The 23,843-nt window shown below is 43.4% G+C and overlaps 1 protein-coding gene across 1 annotated transcript in view; it reads right to left on the bottom strand.

Annotated features, from left to right (window-relative positions):
• The window catches only part of NEK10 (NIMA related kinase 10), a 587,606-nt gene that overhangs the window by 61,719 nt on the left and 502,044 nt on the right, over window positions 1-23,843 (bottom strand). Inside the window, exon 32 of the mRNA XM_029587074.1 lies at window positions 17,267-17,382. Coding sequence (XP_029442934.1) covers window positions 17,267-17,382 — 116 coding nt within the window. The remainder of the gene's footprint in view (window positions 1-17,266; window positions 17,383-23,843) is intronic.

Here is a 23,843-nt window from a genome sequence, read left to right as displayed (position 1 = left end):
GCAACTTGCATACTGACTTGTACCTCTCCAATGTTTTAACTATTTCAAATTGATTTTCAAAATATAAAAACTTGTGTGTTAAAACTCGTAACTTAAAATGTGAGAAACTTTTCACTGGTAACCAGTGCAATTCCTTTAATATTGGTGTTACATGCTCAAATCTACTTATCCTACTAAGCACCATAGCTGCCACATGCTGGACTAGTTGAAGGACCCCCAAAACCTTTCTCCGGAAAACCCACCAATGTACTGTTACAAATGACTAACTGGCCCAAGACAAGACTTTGTAACACTGCTTAGAACAATTTTTGAGTTAAGATGACTTTAATGGTCTTAGAGTTTTCAATTTAAAGAATGCAGATTTTGCAACTTGTTTTGAATCTAATAGTAATCTCAGGCTCCTTGCTTCCAAGAAGACCTTTAGAATACAACCCTCATAATTAATTTACATACCAATCTGTGGCAAAGTTTTGACAATCCACAGCAATTTAATTTTTGCTATATTCAAGGATAAATTTCCTAACCCCAACCAAGTATTGATACTACTTAGGCAATATGCCAAAAAAGACATACGGATGGAACCATCAGCATCATTAGGAGCAAATATTTGTAAATTGTCCACATAAATAAAATTGACAACTCCTAAACCTCTCATAAAATTCCATATCAGTGCTAAATAAATATTAAATAACACTAAGGAAAGGGCCGAACCCTAAGTTACCCCAGAAGTTACAATTTTCCATGTGGAATAATTTGTTTCAACTGAACTCTCTGCTTTCTCCCCATCAAAAAGGACTCAAATCACTTAAGCATCTGACCACCCATTCCAACTTCCTGCAACCTTACCAACAATTTTCTATGGTCCCCAGTATCAAAGGCTGCTGAAACATCTAGTTGTACCAGTAGCTCAGTCCCCTCCTTCTCAATATGGCTATGAAGTGTGTCCATAAGGGTTAATAATAACAACTCAATGGTATGCCCTTTTCTGAAACAAAACTGATTATTATCCAAAATTGGAATCTGTTCCATATACTCTTTCAATTGACATAGCACACACACTTCTCAAGTATTTTTGTCAAGTTGGTAATTTTGATACTGCCAGTTAATCACTCCAAACTGCCGGGAGGGACTAGGGCAGGCCAATAGACAAGCAAATGGGATTCAGTCAAGGCTGAGAGAGTCAGAAACACAGCTGCAAAGATGGTAGCAGCTTTTAGGTGACCAGTTGAGAGCACAGATGTGAGACACACAGGAGAAACAAATTCAGCAGCAGCAGGGTACTTAATATGTTTATACATAAAAATAGTATAAATACTTAAGGTTAAACATTTTTTATTGGTACAATTTGCAACATGGTACATACCAATCAAAAGAAAATGGCAAGATTTTACAATTTTAAACCCAACAAACATCCTCCAAATGATCAATCCAGGAGAGTATTTCTTCTCATATACTATGATTATACTATGACTATCTTCTTTCTAGCTAAGCACATCTACTTATGCTCACACTAGAGCTTGGTAAGGCTTCAACAGGTTTTGCAGGGCCACCAAAAGCTTATCAATAAAAGGAGTCCAACTCTGATGAAAAACAGTATAGTCCTTCAATAATCTAGAGGGAGAAATGCCAAATTTCATACTTACTATATTCATCATGTGAAGAGTCTCTTTTAATCAATTAAACATTGTAACATAATAACATTGTATTGTCGGCAGAAGAAGACCAAATGGTCCATCCAGTCTGCCCAGCAAGCTTTCCATGGCAACAACTACTGATCCACGTAGGTTACCTCCCAAGTGTCTGCCTAGAAGAGTAACTGCCGCTCTAAAAAATGTTACCTCCATATATCTATTAGGGGTAGTAACTGCTGCTCAGCGCAGGTTACCCCCTGCCTTATGTTAAGGATAGTAATACTTACAAGCAAAAGCAAGCAACTGTTGAACCCATAACAAAATTACTGTCACATTTTCGCACGGTGAGCAGCCTTCCTGATAATTCAGACAATGCTGCTTGAACATTCTTTGCTTTTGGACTTGGCCATAGAAGCTTTAACCCCAGCATCAGCATTTCAGTGTTCCAGACCATAAAAGTCAGGGCCCAGCATTTGCTGTCTTCAGAATCCAATATCCTTTTTTCCCCATCCTGCCATCAAAGCAGAGAGTTATGTTGCAGTTGTGTCAAATCATCAAAGCTAATTGGTTAAGGTTAGTAATCCCCAAGCCTTCTGCTTAAGGGTACTAAATGCGGCTCTGTGCAGGTTATCCCCATGCATCCTTTTCTTCATTATCATCCTTAAGCCTTTGGGAATCCATGGTGTTTATCCCATGTCCTTTTGAATTCATTTACTGTTTTCATCCTCAGCACCTCTTCCAGAACAGCATTTCAGGCATTCACCACCTTCTTCATGAAAAAACATTTTTTTATGTTGGTTTTGAGTTTTCCCCCCTGGATTTTCATTTCATGACTCCTAGTTCAACTGTTTCATTTCCAACAGAAAAGGTTCACAATTTGTGCAACATTAAATCCTTTCAGGTATCTGTAGGTCTGTATCATATCTCTCCTACATCTCCTCTCTTCTAGGGTGAACATATTGTGTGTTCTCTATCGCTGGCCCAATACTTTGGATTTCTGTACCTGAAATGTTGCATTTGATACCAGATAAAAAGAGATTTAAAAGTGAACTAAAAACATGGCTATTCAAAAATACATACATCCTAACTTAAATAGTCAGAATGCAAAAACACAACAGTAATAAGAAAGACAAAAGAATTAAATTGAAACATGAGGTGTAAATTTAATGAGTGAACGTAAGAATCCCAAAACAAGGCATTAGCTATCATGTGAAATCTGCTATATTGTTCTGTACATCTTGCCTTATGTTCTAGTGGAAAATTTCAGTTGATGCCTGTTGAGGAATACCACTTTTGTAACCCGTCTTTATGTGTTGATACATAGCTATGAATGTTACTTTTGTAAACTGTTGTGATCGTTACATGGAATAACGGTATATAAAATATCTAAATAACTAAATAAATATTCAGATCCTTCAGCCTCTTCTCATAAGTCTTCCTATACCGTTTTGATTGCCTTTCTTTGAACTACCTCCATCCTGTCTCTAACCTTTTTGAGATATTAGCTCCAGTACTGAACACAGTACTCAGGTGAGGCCTCACCAAGAACATGTACAAGGGCATCACTATTTTTATTTCTTACTAGTTATTCCTCTCTCTATGCATCCCAGCATTCTTTTGACTTTATTGTCACATTGCCTTGCCACCTTCAGATCATCAGATACTATCACCCCAAGGTCCCACACCCAGTCTGCGCACATTAGTTTTTCACCCCCATCACATACAGTTCTTTTGAATTATTGCACCCCAGATGTATGACTCTGCACTTCTTGACATTGAATCACAGTTGCCAAATCTTTGACCACTCTTCAAGCTTTCTTAAATCGCTTTTCATTCTCTCTATTCCTTCAGGGACATCCACTTTGTTGCAGATCTTAGTATCATCCACAAATAGACAAACGTTACCTTCTATCCCTTCCGCAATATCGCTCACAAAGATATTGAAAGGAACCGATCCCAGTGTCACTCCGCTTAACATTGTTCTTTCTTCAGAGTAGGTTCCATATACCATTACATGCTGTCTCCTGTTAGTCCACCAGTTTACAATCCATGCCACTACCTTGCTGCCCAGTCCCAAGCTTCTCATTTTGTTCACTAATCTCCTATGCAGTACCGTATCAAAAGCTTTGCTGAAACCCAAGTAAATCACATCTAGAGCTCTTCCTAGATCCAATTCTCTAGTTACCGAATCAAAAACATCAAACAGATTTGTCTGACAGGATCAAAATACATTTCTTAGCTAACAAATAAGCTTTAGTCAAAATAATTTTATGACATCACCCAATATAAATATGTTTATCCAAGTAGTTATGTACACAAACTCTAGTGAAAAGACCACAGTATTTGCTGTAATGATTGCCATATACTGGATAACTGCTTTCCAAAACATATGAATTTGTGGACATTCCCATAATATAGAGAAGGAGCAATACTGCACTCCACAATTCATAAACACAATCCACTAAGGAGTGCAAGAAGACTCTAGGTCCAATAAATTTATCTTCAAAAATATTTATTTGTAGTTTTAAACGTTCAAAGGAGCCACTCCTATTTTCAATTGAATTGAAAATAGGAGTGGCTCCTTTGAAAATAGGAGTGGCTCCTTTGAATGTTTAAAACTACAAATAAATATTTTTGAAGATAAATTTATTGGACCTAGAGTCTTCTTGCACTCCTTAGTGGATTGTGTTTATGGACATTCCCATAAGAAATGAAACAAGAAAGCCCAATGTAGCACACTTAAGACATTTATTAGGAACAGTAACTCATCTGCTTCACTCATATCTTTATCTTTATTTAAAATGTGTTTATTGCCTATAATCTAGGTGATGTACAGAAGGAACCATAAGGAGATATAATAAGCCTATGAGAAATTCAAAATTGCATTTTCTCCAAATCAACATTCACAGTAATGGTTTTAATAAACCTTAAAGACATTACTAAATATTTAACTGTAAGATGAATATGGCAATCACTGTTCCAAGATAGTAGGATGCAAAAGTGAATTCTGTGAGAGAATGTACCAAAAACCCCCTCAGACTATCTTAAAGGACTGGGCATAGCTGTCTCGCTCGGTCCTCCTTAAGACTGAGACCCACAGGAAATCCTGGGTGAAGGGAGGAGCCCTTCATCAGAGTATAAGTCTTCATGGTCTAGAAGGGTTAAGAGCGCCCCAGGGAACAGACAGAGAACCACCATATGAGAAGATCTGCTATGTTTAAGGTTTGAGAGTGACAGTAAGTAAAAGATCTGCTTTGTTTAGGATTGGGACTTACCTGAAGTCAAGGTGAACTGCCTACATTGTTTGTTTTGCTTTGCACTGTGCTGTATTAATTGTGAGAGACCTGAACTCCAAAGCAAGCTTCCTATTTTCCTTTATTTAGTTGTGTACTTTTCTCAATTTCATTGTAAATAAATTGCATTTAAGGAACAGCCAGAATCTGCCTCCTTTTAACTCTGGCAGTTCCAAAGCCACTACTGCTCGACTTATCACAGTCTCCAAATGATACAAAAGACAAACAGCCACACAAGTGGGGACTCCGAAGCTTAGGATTGCATAATAGAAAGAAGAACTAAGTAAAATAGATATGCAATCTGTTAAACGTTAGTGTGATAGTTGAAGTTATTACTTGAACAAGTTGTGAAATAAAACTTGACTAAAACTACTATCTCTACGAGAATCTTCTTCCAAGAAATAATGCTTAGTAAAAGCATGAAAGAGGATTGTGTAGCTTCTTTGCAGATGGAACGGTGTCCTTTGTGAAGGAACGGTATTGATGTCATGGTTGCCCGCACCTGATGAGATTTTATTTCCTGTTGAAGTAGAATTCCTGCTATTATGTACTAGAAAGATATATATTGGATAAAGTCTATTTCTTAACTGCATGACTTTGATTCCTTTGACCAAATGATAAAAACAATTGTTTTGCTTTTCTGAATGGTTTAGTCATAGCCAAATAAAAAGTAGGACTCTCCTACAATGCAGGGTATGCAAACATTGTTCAGCCTGGGAAGAGCATGATTTGGGGAAAAAGCATGATAAATTGCAGACTCATTTAAATGAAACTGCAAGGTTCATATTCAAAAGCCATTTAGATGGATAACTTAAAATTGGAGAAAATTCTTTTTCACTCACGGGCGGATTTTAAAAGCCCTGCTCGCGTAAATCTGCCCGGATTTACGCAAGCAGGGCCTTGTGCGCCGGCGCGCCTATTTTCCATAGGCCGCCGGCGCACGCAGAACCCCGGGACTCGCGTAAGTCCCGGGGTTTCTGAAAAGGGGCGTGTTGGGGCGTATCGGGGGGCGTCGCCGAGTGACGCCGTGTTTGGGGGGCGTGGCACGGCATTTGGGGGGCAGGCCCGGGGCGTGGCGCCGGCCCGGGGACGTTCCGGGGCGTGGCCGCGCCCTCCCGAACCGCCCCCGGGTTGGGTCTCGGCGTGCCAGCAGCCCGCTGGCGCGCGTGGATTTACGTCTCCCTCCGGGAGGCGTAAATCCATGGATAAAGGTAGGGGGGGTTTAGATAGGGCCGGGGGGGTGGGTTAGCTAGAGGAAGGGAGGGGAAGGTGAGGGGAGGGCGAAAGAGAGTTCCCTCCGAGGCCGCTCCGAACGGGAACGGAGGCAGGCTGTGCGGCTCGGTGCGCGCCGGCTGCTCAAAATCGGCAGCCTTGCGCGCACCGATCCAGGATTTTAGAAGATACACGCATATCTTATAAAATCCAGCGTACTTTTAATTGCGCCTGCTGCGCAAACAAAAGTACGCGATCGCGCAGTTTTAAAAAATCTACCCCTCAATGCACAATAAAGCTCTGGAATTTGTTGCCAGAGGATGTGGTTAGTGCAGTTAGTCTATCTGGGTTCAAAAAAGGTTTGGATAAGTTCTTGGAGGAGAAGTCCATTAACTGCAATTAATCAAGTTTACTTAGGGAATAGCCACTGCTATTAATTGCATCAGTAGCATGGGATCTTCTTGGTGTTTGGGTAATTGCCAGGTTCTTGAGGCATGGTTTGGCCTCTGTTGGAAACAGGATGCTGGGCTTGATGGATACTTGGTCTGACCCAGCATGACAATTTCTTATGTTCTTATGTAAAATTTATCTGGCTATCTTTAGAACAGGTCTTTGACCTGACCAGAGTTAGCCAGAAAAGTCATCCGGCTAATGTTGAATATTGGGAAAATTTTTGTTGTACCAAGAAGTAATCAGGAAATGTATAATTCCAAAGTCTCATTATCTTAGACATATGCAACTCATCCATTGTATTTTGATCTGGTCATATCGCATGGCACTATGGGTCCTATCTCTACTAAGAATTTTTCCTATAGACACAAAATGGGGGAAAACCTTTAGTACATAGGACACTTAATAAAAAAATTCCAGATCTTCTTGTGGTTATGTTGCATCTAGACTTTATAGTTATTTTTCCATAAAGCAACTTTTTATGTAATTTACAGTTTGAAAAAGAGTAGGATTTTCCATTTTCACAATAGAATATAAGAACTTAAGTATAGCCAATCTGGATCAGACCAAAGATCCACCAATCCCAGCATTCTCTCTCCAATAATGGCTAATCCAGGTCACAAGTACCCAGCAGGATCCCAAAGAATAGATCCAAACTTTCTTGCCTACATCCAGGGACAAAGCAGTAGTTTTCTTAAGTCTACATGGCTAATAATGATTTATGAACTTTTCCTCCAAGAACTTATCAAAATCCTCTCTAAATCCAGCTATGCTAACTGCTTTCACCACATCCACTGGGAAAAGACATTCACAGTTTAATTGTAAAAAAAAATATTTTCTCCAGTTTGTTTTTAATGTGCTTCCTATTAGCTTTGAGGTAGATCTTAAAAGAATACGCAATCGCGTACTTTTGTTCGCACACCAGGCGCAAACAAAAGTACGCTGGATTTTATAAGATACACGCATAGCCGCGCGTATCTTATAAAATCCTGGATCGGCGCACGCAAGGCTGCCGATTTTGGGCAGCCTGCGCGTGCCGAGCCGCGCAGCCTGCCTCCGTTCCCTCCGAGGCCGCTCCGAAATCGGAGCGGCCTCGGAGGGAACTTTCTTTCACCCTCCCCTCACCTTCCCCTCCCTTCCCCTACCTATCCCACCCCCCAACCCTATCTAAACCCCCCCTTACCTTTGTTCCTCGATTTACGCCTGCTAGAAGCAGACGTAAATCTACGCGTGCCAGCGGACTGCTGGCGCTCCGTCATCCGACCCGGGGGCTGGTCCGGAAGCCTCGACCATGCCCCCAGGCCGGCGCCACCCCCCGGTCCCGCCCCTGAAACGCCGCGTCCCGCCCCCAAAACGCCGCGTCATTCGGCCCCACCCTCAACACACCCCAACACGCCCCCTTTAAAAAGCCCCGGGACTTACGCGCGTCCCGGGGCTCTGCACGCACCAGCGGCCTATGCAAAATAGGCGCGCCGGCGCAGGGCATTTAAAATCCGCCCCTTTATGGAGTGACTCCCAGTCCTAGTATGACCCTACCCTGGGTTCACTAGAAAATAGTTTTATTAAGGTGTATAATCTTCCATGAATGTAAGGTCACAAAAAGTTCAATGAAGTGAAAGTAAACTTCCTGAGCATCTAAAACTATGGCTCTATAAACAAGCATTCTGTAAAGACCAGGAAAGATAAACAATAGCAGGATACTTATGGAACTTTTTTTGGGCTACACATGTTTAATTTTTTAACTGAATCTGAAACAAAAGGAAACCGTCTATGACAACTTCAAATACCTCTCTACCATCAAAACAAAGGGTTACATTGTTTTCCCATATCAACTGTGTGTAAATTTAGAATTTGAAGAATGCCACATCAGCAACCCTGACAACATGTTTTTACTTTGAGAAGAACCGTTCGGTCTATTAATCATTTGCGGCTCAGAAACTTTTTTGACAGCAAAAGCTTGATAATAAGGTTAGAAATAATTGTTGATACTATCATATAAAATGTCCGTCTGTCCCCATTAAACCAACTTGCACTCTTAACCCGACAGCGGCTGGTGTTTCGCTACGAAACTCATAGCTTCCTCAGGGGTGAGTGATATCAAATTGTCAAATATCTATAAATTCAAGGAGAGACAACTATCAGATGTGTAAAATGTTGAGAATATATTGTAACTTAGCTTCATGTTGATGGAGAGACAACCTTCTCTATTCGGATGCCAAGTCTCAAATCAATTCTCGAAGAATGGGACAGAGACCGCATCAAACCAGTTGTCAGAGTTAAATAGCCCACGTCCAAACAACGGAATGACATCATGACGTCCAGGCAACAGACAACACTGTTATTTTATACGAAGTTTTAAATAAAATATGCAAATCTAGAGCTGTATTTAGCCCAGATGGGTGTACTGTATCTAATTGGTGGATCCAGCGTTGTTCTGCCTGCAACACTGTAGTATTCAAATTGCCTCCTCGCCAGGACGGATGAAGTTGTTCAAGAATACATGCTTTTAAAGAATCAAAAGAATGAGATTGATCCAAACAGTGAACTACCAATGGTGCGGTAAGCTGACTTTTGTTAAGACAAGAGCGATGCTCTATGAGTCGCGTTTTAAAAGAGTGTTTGGTCTTGCCTACATACCAAAGATTACATGGACATTGTATCAAATAGATGATGCCTGTGGATAAACAATCTGTATGATGTTTCAATATCCAGGTGAAATTCAATCTGGAAAAAAATAAAGCTGATGTCTGAATCATTATATGGCAAACTGAACAAGAACCGCATGTTTGATGTGAACCTGTGCTTCTCCAAGGTGATTGAAGCCAGTATTGGTACAATCTCTCTGTCAGATCATGCCCCCATGACGGTGACTCTACAATGTGGCCCCAATGCCCTCCCCCCATTTTCCTGGTGCATGCATCCTGACTTGTACTTAAACAAAGCATTCCATACTTAAATACAAGGTTGTTGGAAAGAATACTTAGGGGCGGATTTTAAAAGGCCTGCGCGCAAAAATCCTTCCGGATTTAAGCGCGCAGGGCCCTCATGCGCCGGTGCACCTATTTTGCATAGGCCGCCGGCGTGTGTAAAGCCTCAGGATGCGCGTAAGTCCCGGGGCTTTCGAAAAGAGGCGGGAGGGAGCGTTCCACGGCATTTCGGGGGTGGGCCCGGGGGCGTGGCGCCGGCCCGGGGGCATGGTCGAGGCCTCCGGACCAGCCCCTGGGACCGGAGGACGGAGCAGGGCTGCCAGCCGACGCGCGCAAAGTTACGCCTGCTTTCAGCAGACGTAACTTTGCCGACAAAGGTAGGGGGAGGGTTAGATAGGGCCGGGGGGGTGGGTTAGGTAGGGGAAGGGAGGGGAAGGTGGGGGGAGGGCGAAGGAAAGTTCCCTCCGAGGCCGCTCCGAAATCGGAGCGGCCTTGGAGGGAACAGGCAGCGCGTGCTGGGCTCGGCGCGCGCAGGTTGCACAAATGTGCACCCCCTTGAGCGTGCCAACCCCGGATTTTATAAGATACGCGCAGCTACGCGCGTATCTTATAAAATCCAGCGTACTTTTGTTCGCGCCTGGTGCGCGAACAAAAGTACGTGATCGCGCAAGTATTTAAAATCTACCCCTGTGAGTATAACGTTACCCCGGAAGCTTCTTCAGAGATGGTGTGGGAGACGGGAAAGGCAGTTATGCGGGGGGCTACTATAGCATATGTGGCTAAACTTAATAAAAAATATAATGCGGAAATCCTACGATTAACTGCAGTTCTTAAAGCTGCCCAGCAGCATCATATGACAGAGCTCACGGCTGACGCTAAGGCAATTGTAGATAGAGCCCGGGAGGCCCTAAATTGTTTACTTCACCAAAGGGCGTCCAAATCGCTCTGATATTATCAATACCATCTATATAAACAAGGCAACAGAGCAAGCCGGCTCATGATGCATCTCATACGGCCTAGGGGCCAGCGAACATCTGTAGTGGGTATCCGGGATAACCGCGGAGTACATCAAAATACGCCTGTGGCCATAGTGCATAGATTTCGGGAATACTATATATCTCTGTATGGCCCTAAGCCTATAGATTTGGAGGCCGCCGAATCCCTTTTCCGCGAGCTCCCATGGCTCAAGTTGACTGCAGATCTGGCAGCCACCCTTAATAGTCCTATCACTGAGCGTGAGATCTATTCTGTGATCCATAAACTTAAATTGGGTAAAGCAGCGGGACAAGTCGGGCTGGGATCTGAATTTTACAAGATTTTGAAGTATACTGTCTTGTCCCCGTTGCAAAAGTATTATACTGGGCTTTTAGAACATAAGAACATGCCATACTGGGTCAGACCAAGGGTCTATCAAAACTAGGTATTATTCTGATCAGGCCCAGGAGCTTTCAAACCTTTAGCCTTTCAAATACCTCTGGTGATCTCCTCCACACTGAATGGTCTGTTCAGCCAACTGAGTTGTTCTAAAATGTCAATTGCTGCTGCTGCCACCAACTGAATTTATGGGGCCTCCAACCAGTCAGTGATTGTTGTTCTTCCCAAGCCTGGGAAGGACTCCTTGGAGGTGGGCTCCTATACGCCCATATTGTTGCTTAATGTCGATGTAAAAATCTTAGCAGCCGTCCTTGCGGCCCGACTAAATAATGTCCTACCCCTTCTTATCCATGACGATCAGCCGGGATTTGTCAGGGGGCACAAAATGTACATCGGCTTCTGGCTGTCCTAAGTTATCAGTCGGAGGCAGAAGCACTGGTCCTTAGCCTGGACGCCGAAAAGGCCTTTGACTCCTTATCATGGGACTACTTGTTTGGGCGCTGCGGAGTTATGGATTCTCTGGCGCCTTCCTCCAATTTATTTATTTATTTATTTATTGAGTTTTATATACCGTTATTCGGTAGAGCCATCATAACGGTTTACAGATTATGCAATTATCTTAGCAGTTGAGCAAAGTAAAACCTTGTGAACAATATACATTTTTCTTAGTAGTTGTGTAACGGTAGAGTAAGGTGAACATTTTCAAATATAAAACGTATCATGTCAGAGAGCAAGGAGGGGTTGAATGGGGAGGGTAAGGAGGTTCAGATGGAGAGCAGGAAATAAGAGGATTATAGATGAGAGTTTGGTTGAGAGCTGGGATGATCAGACATCTGAGTGTTAGTATAGAATTTGAGGAAAATACATGTTTTTAGGTCTTTTTTTAATGTTTTCAGGTTGTGCTGAGTTCTCAGGACTTTAGGTAGGGTGTTCCAAAGTTTGGGGGAAGTGATGGAAAAGGCTCTTTCTCGTGTAGTTGACAGATGAGCATTTCTGATGGGGGGGATGTTTAAGTATCCTGAGTTGTTAGAGCGTAGGTTTCTTTGTGGATTTTGGGGGGTTATGTTTAAGCCTTTTAGACCTTGATGATCGTTGTTAAGGATTTTGTGAATGATGGTCATTGATTTGTAGGCATTACGTGCAGTAATAGGTAGCCAGTGAAGTGAGGTCAAAATGGGTGTTATGTGCTCATTTCTTTTTGTTTCTGTAAGGATTCTGGCAGCTGAGTTCTGCAGTATTTGGAATGGTTTGAGGGATGATGAAGGTATTCCAATTAGTAAGTAGTTTCAGTAGTCGAAGGTGGAGAAAATAAGTAGTTGCAGGACAGTTCTGAAGTCACAAGGGTTGAGAAAGTGTTTTATATGTCTTAGGGTTAGTAGCTTGTGGTATCCTTCTTTCGTTTTATTTGCTATGTGGGTCTTGAAAGAGGGTTCAGCATCGAACCAATGGCTCTTGGTTCTCTATAGCAAGCCTAGAGCCACCATTTTAATTAACGGATGCCCACAGATTCCTTTCCCTTACATTGTGGGGTCCGGCAGGGCTGCCCCCTCTCCCCACTGTTGTTTGTGCTGGCCTTGGAGTCCTTGGCTATTTGACTTCGGGGAGATCCTGGTTTTACTGGGATTATTGTGGATGGGCATCCTTTAAAGACTGTCATGTTTGCTAATTATGTCCTCTTATTTGTTGGGAAGCCACGCACCAGCGTACCTATTATTACTCCTTTTGACAACTTTCAAACGGTGGCAGGCTTAAAAATTAATTTTGCCAAATCAGAGGTTTGGCCTTGAATGCCCACCTGCTGGGCTCTTGGGATGGTCCTTTTCCCTTCCAATGGGCCCCGGGTAAGCTGAAATATTTGGGTATCTGGGTACCCAGGCAGCTGGAGCAGTTGTATGATGTGAATATCTCCCCGTGCATTGCTAAACTTCGGGCGCAGCTGAAGGTGTGGGACTCCTTGTCACTGTCGCTGTTTGGTCAATGTGCCTTAATTAAAATGGTGCTTGCCCCCAAGATTTTATACCTACTGCACATGATTCCCTGCTGGATGAAGGCCGGAGACCTTCAACATCTGCGTGCCAGTATACAAAGTTTCTTTGGAAGGGGAGGCGAGGTCACTTGGCATACATCATATTGGAGCACCCCCGAGAACAGGGAGGGCACAACATGCCAGACTTTCGGCTATACAATGCGGCTTGTCAGTTGAGTTATATAGGTGAAAGGCTTACTGGGACATATCGCTACTGTGCAAAGGGGATGTTAGATAAAATGTCTGCACCTGGCTCCCCTTTAAGCATCATCCAGCTGTGCTCGAGGTTACAGCGCAATAAACTTACCCTAAGGTACTACTATATCCATGTATTCGTGCCTGGAGGTGGCTGCAGCAGCTCTGTGGCCTGACGGGGGTGCCCTCTCTCCTAATGCCATTTTTGGGAAATGTGAGTTTTTTGCCGGGACGGGACAGCAGTGCCGTTTTCCAGTCTTGGGCAAATAATGGTGTGGTATTTGCTTTCCACTTGTTTGACCCTGAACCCCATGTGATATTAGACGCTTCAAAAACAGTTAATTTTTCTATCTACAGTACCGGATTCAATTCATCAACCACTCAAAAATCTCATATTTGAAGGACAAGCAATTCCAATAAAATCATATGCTAAAAACCTAGGCATGCTCATTGATTCCAGACTATTTATGGCCAATAACATATCAGCTGTAGTAAAGAAATCTTTTTTTAAACTTCAAATGTTAAAAAAACTAAAACCCCTATTATTTCTGTCAGATTTTCGTTCAGTCACTCAAGCAATAATTTTAACACACCTAGACTACTGCAAATCTTTATACTTAGGGCTACCCACATCTACTATCCATCCCCTACAACTTATCCAAAATGCCACAGCATGGATTCTGTTTAATTTACTTCATAGGGAACACATTACACCTGTCCTGCAGCATCTTCACTGGCTACCGGTATCTCACCACATCACTTAAAAAATTCCTACAATCATTCCATAATCTACTATACAACTCTAATTCAGTTTGGCTTTGTTCCCTATTAAGAATATACAAACCCACCAGAGAGCTTCGTTCAATGGATAAATGCATTTTGGAAGTACCATCTGTAAAAATTGCAAGTTTGGCATTAAGTCGCAAACGAGCTTTCTCTGTCGCAGGTCCGATTCTTTGGAACTCCATTCCTGAACAAATTTGACTAATTGCAAGTACTAAAGAATTTAAGAAATCTTTAAAAACCTACCTTTATACCATAGCCTATAATATCTGTTAATCATTAAAACACATCTCCAACAGGAAATTTTTCACCGTATTCATTTTAAATAGCTATATATGGTAGAAATTATTAGGGATGTGAATCGTTTTTGAACAATTAAAATTATCGTCAGATAATTTTAAAATCGTCCAAAATCTTTAGAGTGCACGATACAATACAAATGCCCCCGATTTATCATCAGGGGCATTTGTATTATATCGTTAAATTTTGGGGGAGGGCGGGAAAACCGGCACACCAAAACAACCCCTAAACCCACCAGGATCCTTTAAAACCAATTCCTTACCCTCCCCCACCCTCTCGAACCCCCCCAAAATGTTAAGTTACATGGTGGTCCAGTGGGGGGGGGGGGTGTCCCGGCGCGATCTCCTGCTCTCGGGCCATTGGCGACATTTTGGCTGCCACTAATTAAAATGGCGCCGATGGCACGATTAAAAAAAAAACCACCTGACCCTTTAAATCGACCCCCCCACCCTCCCGACCCTTTTTTTAAGGGAGGCCCGCGCCGCTAAAAAAAAACCAAAAACCACCCGACCCTTTAAATCGACCCCCCCCAAAACCTTTTAAAATTACCTGGTGGTCCAGGGGGGCCTCGGGGAGAGATCCAGGGGGGCCTCGGGGAGAGGAGAGATCCAGGGGGGCCTCGGGGAGAGATTTCGCGGCATCAGCTGTTCTAAAAAAAAAAAAAAATGGCGCCGATGCCCCTTTGCCCTTACCATGTGACAGGGTATCCGTGCCATTGGCCAGCCCCTGTCACATGGTAGGAGCAATGGATGGCCAGTGCCGTCTTTAAAGATGGTGCCGGCCACTTTACTCATCAGCCCCTGGCCGGCGCCATCTTTAAAGATGGCGCCGGCCACTTTACTCATCAGCCCCTATTATTATAATAGGGGCTGATGAGTAAAGTGGCCGGCACTGGATGGCCGGCGCCATCTTTAAAGATGGCGCCAACCACTTTACTCATCAGCCCCATGGCGCCGGCCATCCAGTGCTCCTACCATGTGACAGGGGCCGGCCAATGGCACAGATACCCTGTCACGTGGTAAGGGCAAAGGGGCATCGGCGCCATTTTTTTTTCTTTAGAACAGCTGATGCCGAGAAATCTCTCCCCGAGGCCCCCCTGGATCTCTCCTCTCCCAGAGGCCCCCCTGGACCACCAGGTAATTTTAAAAGGTTTTGGGGGGGGGGTCGGGGGGGGGGTCGATTTAACGGGTCGGGTGTTTTGTTTTTTTTTTAGCGGCACGGGCCTCCCTAGCGATGTGAATTGGAATCGGAAACGATTCCAATTCACATATCTTAACGATCAGATTCCCCCACTCCCCCAGCCGAATCTGATCATTAAGACGATCTGGCACAGGATTCACATCTCTAGAAATTATGATGCATTGTAAATGTGATGTATTTTTATGATTTGCTTGTTTTTTCTTTTAATTATGAATTATAATTGTAAACCGCTTAGACAGTCAGGCTACTGCCCAATACGTGGTATATAAAAGCTTTTACATAAAATAAATAAAAATTGACTTTGACACTCTGGCTTGCACCTTTCAGATACCGGCCAGGCAATTCTATGCATATTTACAAGTTCGTCATTATTTAAAATCCTTACCCTGGTCTCTGGCTGAGCTGGCAGCTGAAACTACCTTTGCTACCGAAGTATTTGATACTGCCTATCTTGCAAACACTATTACTGGTTGGAAAAAGAAGGGCCAACAACTTCGCAAGGCTAACCACATGAAGCACTTGGCATCCCGTTGGGCTACAATGTTGGACTCACCAATTACACCGGCGCATATGACGGCTTGTTTCACGGCTCTTTATAAGCTGCTCCTGGATGTTGGGCTTCAAGAGGTGCAATTAAAAATCCTTCATTGTACTTATTATGATGATGTCTGCCGATATAAAATGAAATTAACTCCATCTCCTTTGTGCAGTAAGTGTGGTACAGAGGATGTTGTTTTGTATCATCGTCTGTTTACTTGCCCAAAGGTGACGAACTTCTGGGTGTCTATACTGGATGTGATCAATAAATGTACTAATCACCCTACTGCCAAAACAGGGTGCATCTTATTGGCCAACCAGCAAACAGGCAAAGTTCCTGGTACTCGATCCAAGGCAAAATTGAGAGAGTAGAAATGCTGAAGTGGGGACCCCCTGAAGAAAAGAGGGAGAAAGAGAGCACAAACCTTGGGAGAAAATCCGGAGAGTGAGAGCCTGTGCCGAGGTATCCCTGAAAGCAAAGAAGGGCCAGAGGCAAACAAGCCCTCCCAGCTATTGAGTCGGAAGAATACCAGGTGTGGCCAGGTGATCGGAGAGAGGAGACCCCAGCTCAGGTGCTGAGACTGACACAGAGTCATAGACGGTGAAGGGTGAAAACCAGCCCAGACAGCCGGCAAGCACCCAGAGCCAGAAGCTAGCCTCCTTCCAGCATAGCCTGCCCACTCTTCCAGCACCAAGCCCAGGAAGCAAGCCTCTCCCCTGCCCACATTCTCCAGCTAGAACTTGCTTCAGAGGTGAACAGAGGTATCACCTGAAATTGGAATCAGGGGTAAGTAAGGTAGCCATAAGTATTAATATCTTAAGCAAGCTAAGGTTTATGGCATGTGTGAAACTACCCATAATACAGAACTTTCTCTAGGGAAAACTGGTGCTTAGTGGCAAGGATGTTAGAGATATGACTTGTTATTTTCTAAATGCTATGTCCTGACAACTCTGATAAATAAAATTCTATTTATGAGGAGAATAAACATTGTCTTTTCCCTGACTTAGGATCACAAGTAAGGTGGGAGGGCAGCTGGTAGTGTCTTGTAGCAGAAAGATCCCTGCACAATATGCGTCAGTCATAATGTGGGGATAGTGGAATGTAAGAATTGCCAAATAAAAAAATAAATAAAGTTTGTTTTACAACTCTATTGCTTTATGGCTGTAAAACAATATGGTGCTGATGGGTTGACATTTTCTCTGTTTCTATTCATATAATAGAAAATAATTTTAAAGAAGAACATTAAAATCTTTAAATGACACTAGTAATGGCCATAGCTAATGCAATCAAAAGGCACAATTTGTGATCTAAGGGAATCAGATAATTTGAGCACTTACCTGGGTGATGTAGATAATTTTGTACAGCTGAATTAGAATCTGCTGAATAGGATCACTGATCTGACGTACCTTCTTTGGCGACACAGCAATTCCTGCAGATGCTACAGATGATAATGCTATAATCAGAAGGAGCATCCATTTTAATGTCTAAGTACATATCAGCAGCATAACATATGTAATATAAAAGAGTAGATTAAGAAAGTACTATCATTTCAATGAATTTAAACCAAAAACTTAAAGGCTTGATTTCCAAAGTGACTTATGCCCATAAATCCTTGTTTTCTGCATGTAAGTAAGTAGTGTTTTGAATATTGATCAGGGCCAGTGTATGTAGAAGTATACACAGAACCCAGTTTCCTGGATCTTTTTATGCATGCTGAGAGACACTCTGGAGGGCAGAGTTGGCGCAGAGTTGAAATTAACGCACATATTATTTTATTTTAAAATGTATGCACATAAGTTATGCTGTTCTTGGAGTAGGTCTAATTTTGTGCAACGCTATTTATGGGTGCACTCAGCCAATTATCTGAGGATTTTTAAAGAGAATTTATATATGTAAGTTTGCTTTGAAAATAATTGTTAAAATCTTCCTGTACAGCGAATGCTGACAGTCACTCTGTAATTCATCTCTGTCAGTGGCTCAGCTCAGTCCTCTCCAATATTCTGCATCCTGCCCCCTTTGTCAATTAGGTCTAGATCAGCTGAATTATGGGCACTCGCAGAACGAGAACTGAAGGGGAAAAGTCTGGACAGATAACAGATTACTACAAGGAGATCGAGTGTACTGGTGAGCCAAGTGCTGCAAGTGAGGACAGTATGGCATAGAGTAATGCCGAGCCTGCAAAGGAATCTCCCGTCAATTCTGCACAAGTGCTGAGAGAGCTACGAGAGTTGTGAGGTGAACTGGTGAAAGGCTTACAATTTCTCAAGTCCTTTGTATCTGAGGTGAGCAATAAATTAGATAAACTCTCCCCTCGGGTTGAAAAGTTGGAGCATCGAGTTTCTGATATCAAGGACTGGGAAACTGGAGCTTCCAATGCCTTGGTGGAATTTTGCAAGAAAATTTTTTTGATTTAGAGGATAGATCTCGCCACTGTAATGTTCGCATCCTTGGGGTCCCGAAGGGAGAAAAAGGGAGAGACTCACTAAATTTTAGGAAGCAGCTGCTCTGTGAGATTTTGTGGCCAGAAGGTACAGATCCTGATTTGCTAATCTATCATACTCACAGAGTCGCTGATAGTTCTAAGGTAGACTCTAATAGGCCCTGAACCTTTTTGGTTAAGGAACACTCATTTCTAACAAAGGAGTGCTTTCTCAGGTGAATGAAGGAACTCAACAGGCTGGAGTACAGGAACTGGCGTATTTTCATATTCCCTGACTTTAGTGTCAAGTGTAGAGGTGCTTTCCGTGAAGCACCTTTTGCATAAGCGCAGTCTATGTTTTCAGGATATGTATCCAGCAAAAATGTTGGTACAATTTGAAACTCTTGGAAAACTTTTAATTCACCTTGGGATGCTAAGACTTTTCTCTCCTGAAAATTTGGGCTGGATTTTAGTAGTTCGGTAGGAGCCAGGCCAAGATCATGAATGGCTTCTCATTCATTTGGGAGATCTGATATAGCAAGAATGGTTTCTTCGAGTAGAGGCAGCATGTCCCCAGTGGAGAACTGGGCTGGGGATCTTAAAGAGTCAGTGTTGGGAGTAAATGAAAAGATCTGTGACACACAATGAAACCAGCTGATAGGGATGTGAATCGTTTTTTGACGATTTAAAAAAATCGTCCGATATTTTTTAAATCGTCAAAAATCATTAGAGTGTGCGATACAATAGAAATTTTCCCGATTTATCGTGAAAAATCGTTACTCCCGTTAGTGCCGCCATCATAAAGATGGCCGCCGGCCATCCAGTGCTCCTACCATGTGACAGGGGCCGGCCAATGGCACGGATACCCTGTCACATAGTAAGGGCAAAGGGCCATCAGCGCCATCTTTATGAGTGGCAGCCGACGGCCCGAGAACGGGAGATCGCTCCCGGGACCACCACTGGACCACCAAATAATTTTAAAATGTTTTGGGGGAATCAGGAGGTTGGGGGAAGCTAAGGGGTCATTTTTAAAGGGTCAGGTGGGTTTTTTTTTTTTATCGAGCCATCGGCACCATTTTTGAGTGGCAGCCAAAATGGCACCGATGGCCCGAGAGCGGGAGATCGGTCCCCGCACCCCCACTGGACCACCAGGTACTCGTAAAAAGTTTTGGGGGAGTTCGGGAGGGTGGGGGAAGGTAAGGGGTCAATTTTAAAGGGTCAGGCTTCTCTAAAAAAAAATTAACGATGTGAATCGGAACCGATTCCGATTCACATCTCCACCGATCATATTTTTTTTCTCCCTCCAACCAAACCCAATCGTTAAGACGATCGGGCACACGATTCACATCCCTACCAGCTGATGCAATTTCCCTTCAGGGTCCCGCTGTTTGTGGGGAGTGCCACGAGTCTCGGCTGAAGCTCTGATAGTAGTTACAGAAAGGCTGCCTGATATTCTATCTTAGCTTGTTTCCACAGGATATGTTTCTGGACCCAGTTTTAGATGCTTGCCTTCTATTTTTTATTCTTTTTAACACGTTGTAGTTTGAGTTGTAGTACAACAAAGTCATTCTTTTTGTCAGTATAATTCTGCTTTATCTGTTTTATGGTTCTGCGGGTGTTACAATTTGGTGGGTGAGGGAGGTTAATTGTACGTATGGGTGGGTTTACCATTTGTTTTTGTGGAGGGGATGGGCTGGGGTAACCTGTGAATTTTGGGGAAATTAGTTTGGGCTATTGATATTGAACTGGGGAGAGAGTGCTGGGTATGGGAATGAGGACTAGGGAGAGTAAGGCGTGGGATGGAGCGGGGGTAGGAAGAGTTTGGCTTTGGGATATGAAGAAAGAGGGAAATCAAAATGCGGAGTGGATTGATATGTGGTATGATGAAGTGCTGGTTTTTGGGAATTGGGATTATGGGTTGCAAGGATGAGTGGAGTTTTGTTCTTGGAATGTGAAAGGTCTGAACCATCCAATTAAATGAAGGATGATATTGTATTGTCCCCAACAGTTGAAATTGGAAATAATTTTCTTGCAGGACACCCATTGGCCAGATATTTCTGAATATCATTACCATATGGCTAATTATATAGTGGAATGTATAACCTCATCTTTTTGAGGGAAAAAAGAAATGAAGGGTAGCAATTCTAATTGGAAAATTGGTACATTTCCAAAGGGACAAAGTGGTGAAGAATCCTGAGGGAAGATTTCTACTGGTGAGAGGTTGGCTGAAGAGAAATAATAACCTTGCTTAGGGGCGGATTTTCAGAGCCCTGCTCGCGTAAATCCGCCCAAAACCGGGCGGATTTACGCGAGCAGGGCCCTGCGCGCCGGGAAGCCTATTTTACATAGGCCTCCCGGCGCGCGCAGAGCCCCGGGACTCGCGTAAGTCCCGGGGTTCTCCGAGGGGGGCGTGTCGGGGGCGTGTCGGGGGCGGGCCCGGCCATCGCGGCGTTTCGGGGGCGTGTCGGCAGCGTTTTGGGGGCGGGTACGGGGCGTGGCTACGGCCCGGGGCGGACCGGGGGCGTGGCCGCGCCCTCCGTACCCGCCCCCAGGTCGCGGCCCGGCGCGCAGGAGGCCCGCTCGCGCGCAGGGATTTACGCCTCCCAGAGGGAGGCGTAAATCCCAGAGCGTGATTTGCATTTGGTAGAGGAGAAAGGGATGCTTTTGATTGGGGATGATTTTAATGTTATTTTGAATCTCAATTTGGATAGACAGGGAAAGGTGTTCTTGCTTCCCATCTGAAAGGTTTTTCTCAATTTCTTACTAATAGTTTACAAGATAAAGGTCTATTAGATGTTTGGAGGAAGCTCTAGCCTAGAGGTGGTGATTTTACTTTTTTCTCCATAATACATGAGTCTTACACTAGAATTGATATGTGGTGGTTGGGAAAAATGATGGATATCGAATTCGTGATTGCACCATTGAAATTAGCTTTTACTGACCATTCACCAATAACCCTGGAGCTATGGGATGATTTTAAATCCCAGCAGACTCCTTCCTGTTGACATAATGAGTCGCTTTTGTACGATGATATCCTATGTCAGCAAATAGTAGTGGCCTGGGAGGAGTATCTTATCTTTAATGATACATCGGATTAAAGTGTGAAGACGCTGTGAAAAGCGGGAAAGACTATTCTTAGGGGAAGATTCATTTTGCTGACTGTCCATAAGAAAAGAGAGCAAGATTTAAAAATGAAAGTGGAGATATAGAGGTCAAAAAGAAGGAGTATAAAAAATCTGGGAATACTCGCATTCTACGAGAATTGACTATGCTTTGAGCTCAATATTCTACTCTACTTAACGATAGATTGTCATATATGATAAAGCTGGCAAGGGGATCCTATTGGAACATTGTAATAAACTGGGTAAGTTGTTGGTATGACAATTTAGGGAGCAGAGCGTTTGAGCCTTAATCCATCATATTAATCAGGCAGGGAAGATTTGCGAATCCCCACAAAGCATAGCAGATGCCTTTAAGTAGATTTATCAAAATCTTTATACTGCGCAAGAGAATAAAGGGGTTCAAGCCATTAGGTATTTTTTGAACTTGGCATAGGTGACAAAGCTAGATGCAGTAGCAGTGGAATGGTTAGATAGGCCTATTTCCCAGCAGGAGGTTATTGAGGCTATTATGGGGCTGCAGAGTGGTAAGGCCTGTGGAAAAGATTGCTTTGGTGTAGACTTTTATAAGAAATTTAGCCATAATCTAGCTCTGACTTTAATTAGAGTCTCTCAGAATGTGCTAGAGAAATAAATATTACCCCCTACTATGTATGAGGCTATTATCACTGTTATTCCTAAATGGGACAATTTTAAAAGCCATGCGCGTGTTAAAGTCAGGGGTTACGTGCATGGCCCCCGATATGTGCCAAAGTACCGGGCCTGAATAAAGGGACAGACTGGGGTGGGATCTGGGTGGGGCAGGGGATGGGCTGGGACACGCCATTAGACTCTGTCCTGGGGAAGTGCACTCCGGCAGCTGGCCAGCGCATGGAGATTACTTCTGCTCCGGAGGAGCATTAAGTATGAAAAAAAACTGCTAGTTAGGGATAGTTTAGGGGTTGGGGAGGAGAGGGGAAGAGGGAGGAAGGAGAGGGTCAGGGTTAGGGTTAGGGAAGTTCCCTGCCAGTCATATCCTTAATTGGAGCGGACTGGGAGGGAACTTGGAAAGGTCTACCTGCGTCGTCACACATATTTTTAAAAAGTCCCCCATGCACATGACAGACACCCGCCCGCACATGCATGCACGGATATTAAAATATTGCATTTCATAACATGTGCGCATGTTATAAAGTCTGCGCATCCATGTACACTCTTTTTAAAATCTACACCAAAGAGGGTAAGAATAAAGAAGACTGTGTTTACTATGGCCTAATTTCTCTCTTGAACATGGTTATGAAAATGTTTGTGAAAATATTGGTGATATGATTGGATAAGTATATGGGTGACTCAGATTCATAGAGATCAAACTGGTTTTATCTCAGCTAGAAGGTCTAGTAATAATTTGCTAAGAATCTTTCACGTTATTGATGCTATAGAGCGACAGTTGGGGGAGGCAGCAAACTTATCATTAGATGCAGAAGAAGCTTTTGATAGGGTAGATTGGGGTTTTCTTGGAGGAGGTTTTGGGGGAGATGGGGTTTGGTTTCGGGGGATAACTTTAGGAAATGGGTTAAGGCTTTGTATATTTCTCCAGGGGCAGAGGTGAAGGTAAATTGGATTTCATCAGGAGAGTTTTGCTTACTAGGCAGCAATGTCCCTTGTCACCTCTGCTTTTTCCCCTTGTAATTGAACCCCTGGCAAAATTGATTCACAACTCAGCTGGCATTCATGATATTTGGTTGCAGTAACTAGAACATAATGTGGTTCTGTACACAGATGATGTCCTGGTTTATCTCTCAAACTTCTATGTTTCAATTCCCGGGTTACTGAATTTGTTAAAGGAGTATGGGAGGTGTTGGGCTATAAAATAAATATAGGTAAGTCTGAGCTCATGCCGCTAGAAGGTCTTTAACTTGCAGATGTAGAGGGGAGGGTGGAAACCCCTTGTCATTGGATAACTAGAGGCATGAAATACTTAGGAATGTATATATCTGCTCATATCCAGGGCTTATAGATTCTAAATTTTAAGCCTTTACTCTCCAAGTTAAAGAATGAAGATGGAAGATGGCTATAATTGCTTTTCAGCTCATTGGGAAGGGAAAATTGTTGTGGGTCCCAGCCGTGGCAGACCAGGGCCGGTCCCCGTACCTTTCTGCTGCTAGCCGGCACTCCCCCCGGTCAGTGCTGTGCTCCCTGCTACGGGGCCGACCGACTGCGGCCTCCCACATGGCTCAAACGCCGCCGTCCTGCTTCCTGTGGAGCTCTCCCTAAGTGCACGCATGCGGGAGGCTCTGCCTCTTAAAGGGGCTGCAGTGGGAAACTTCGGCCCAGCCCTGACCAATGACGTCAGGACTGAGGGGTATTTAAACCCTGCCTCAGTCCCCAGTTCTTTGC

This window comes from Rhinatrema bivittatum, chromosome 2 (assembly GCF_901001135.1).
Source record: "Rhinatrema bivittatum chromosome 2, aRhiBiv1.1, whole genome shotgun sequence".
In the NCBI taxonomy this organism is placed as follows: domain Eukaryota; kingdom Metazoa; phylum Chordata; class Amphibia; order Gymnophiona; family Rhinatrematidae; genus Rhinatrema; species Rhinatrema bivittatum.
This window is presented reverse-complemented; position numbering and strand designations above follow the sequence as displayed.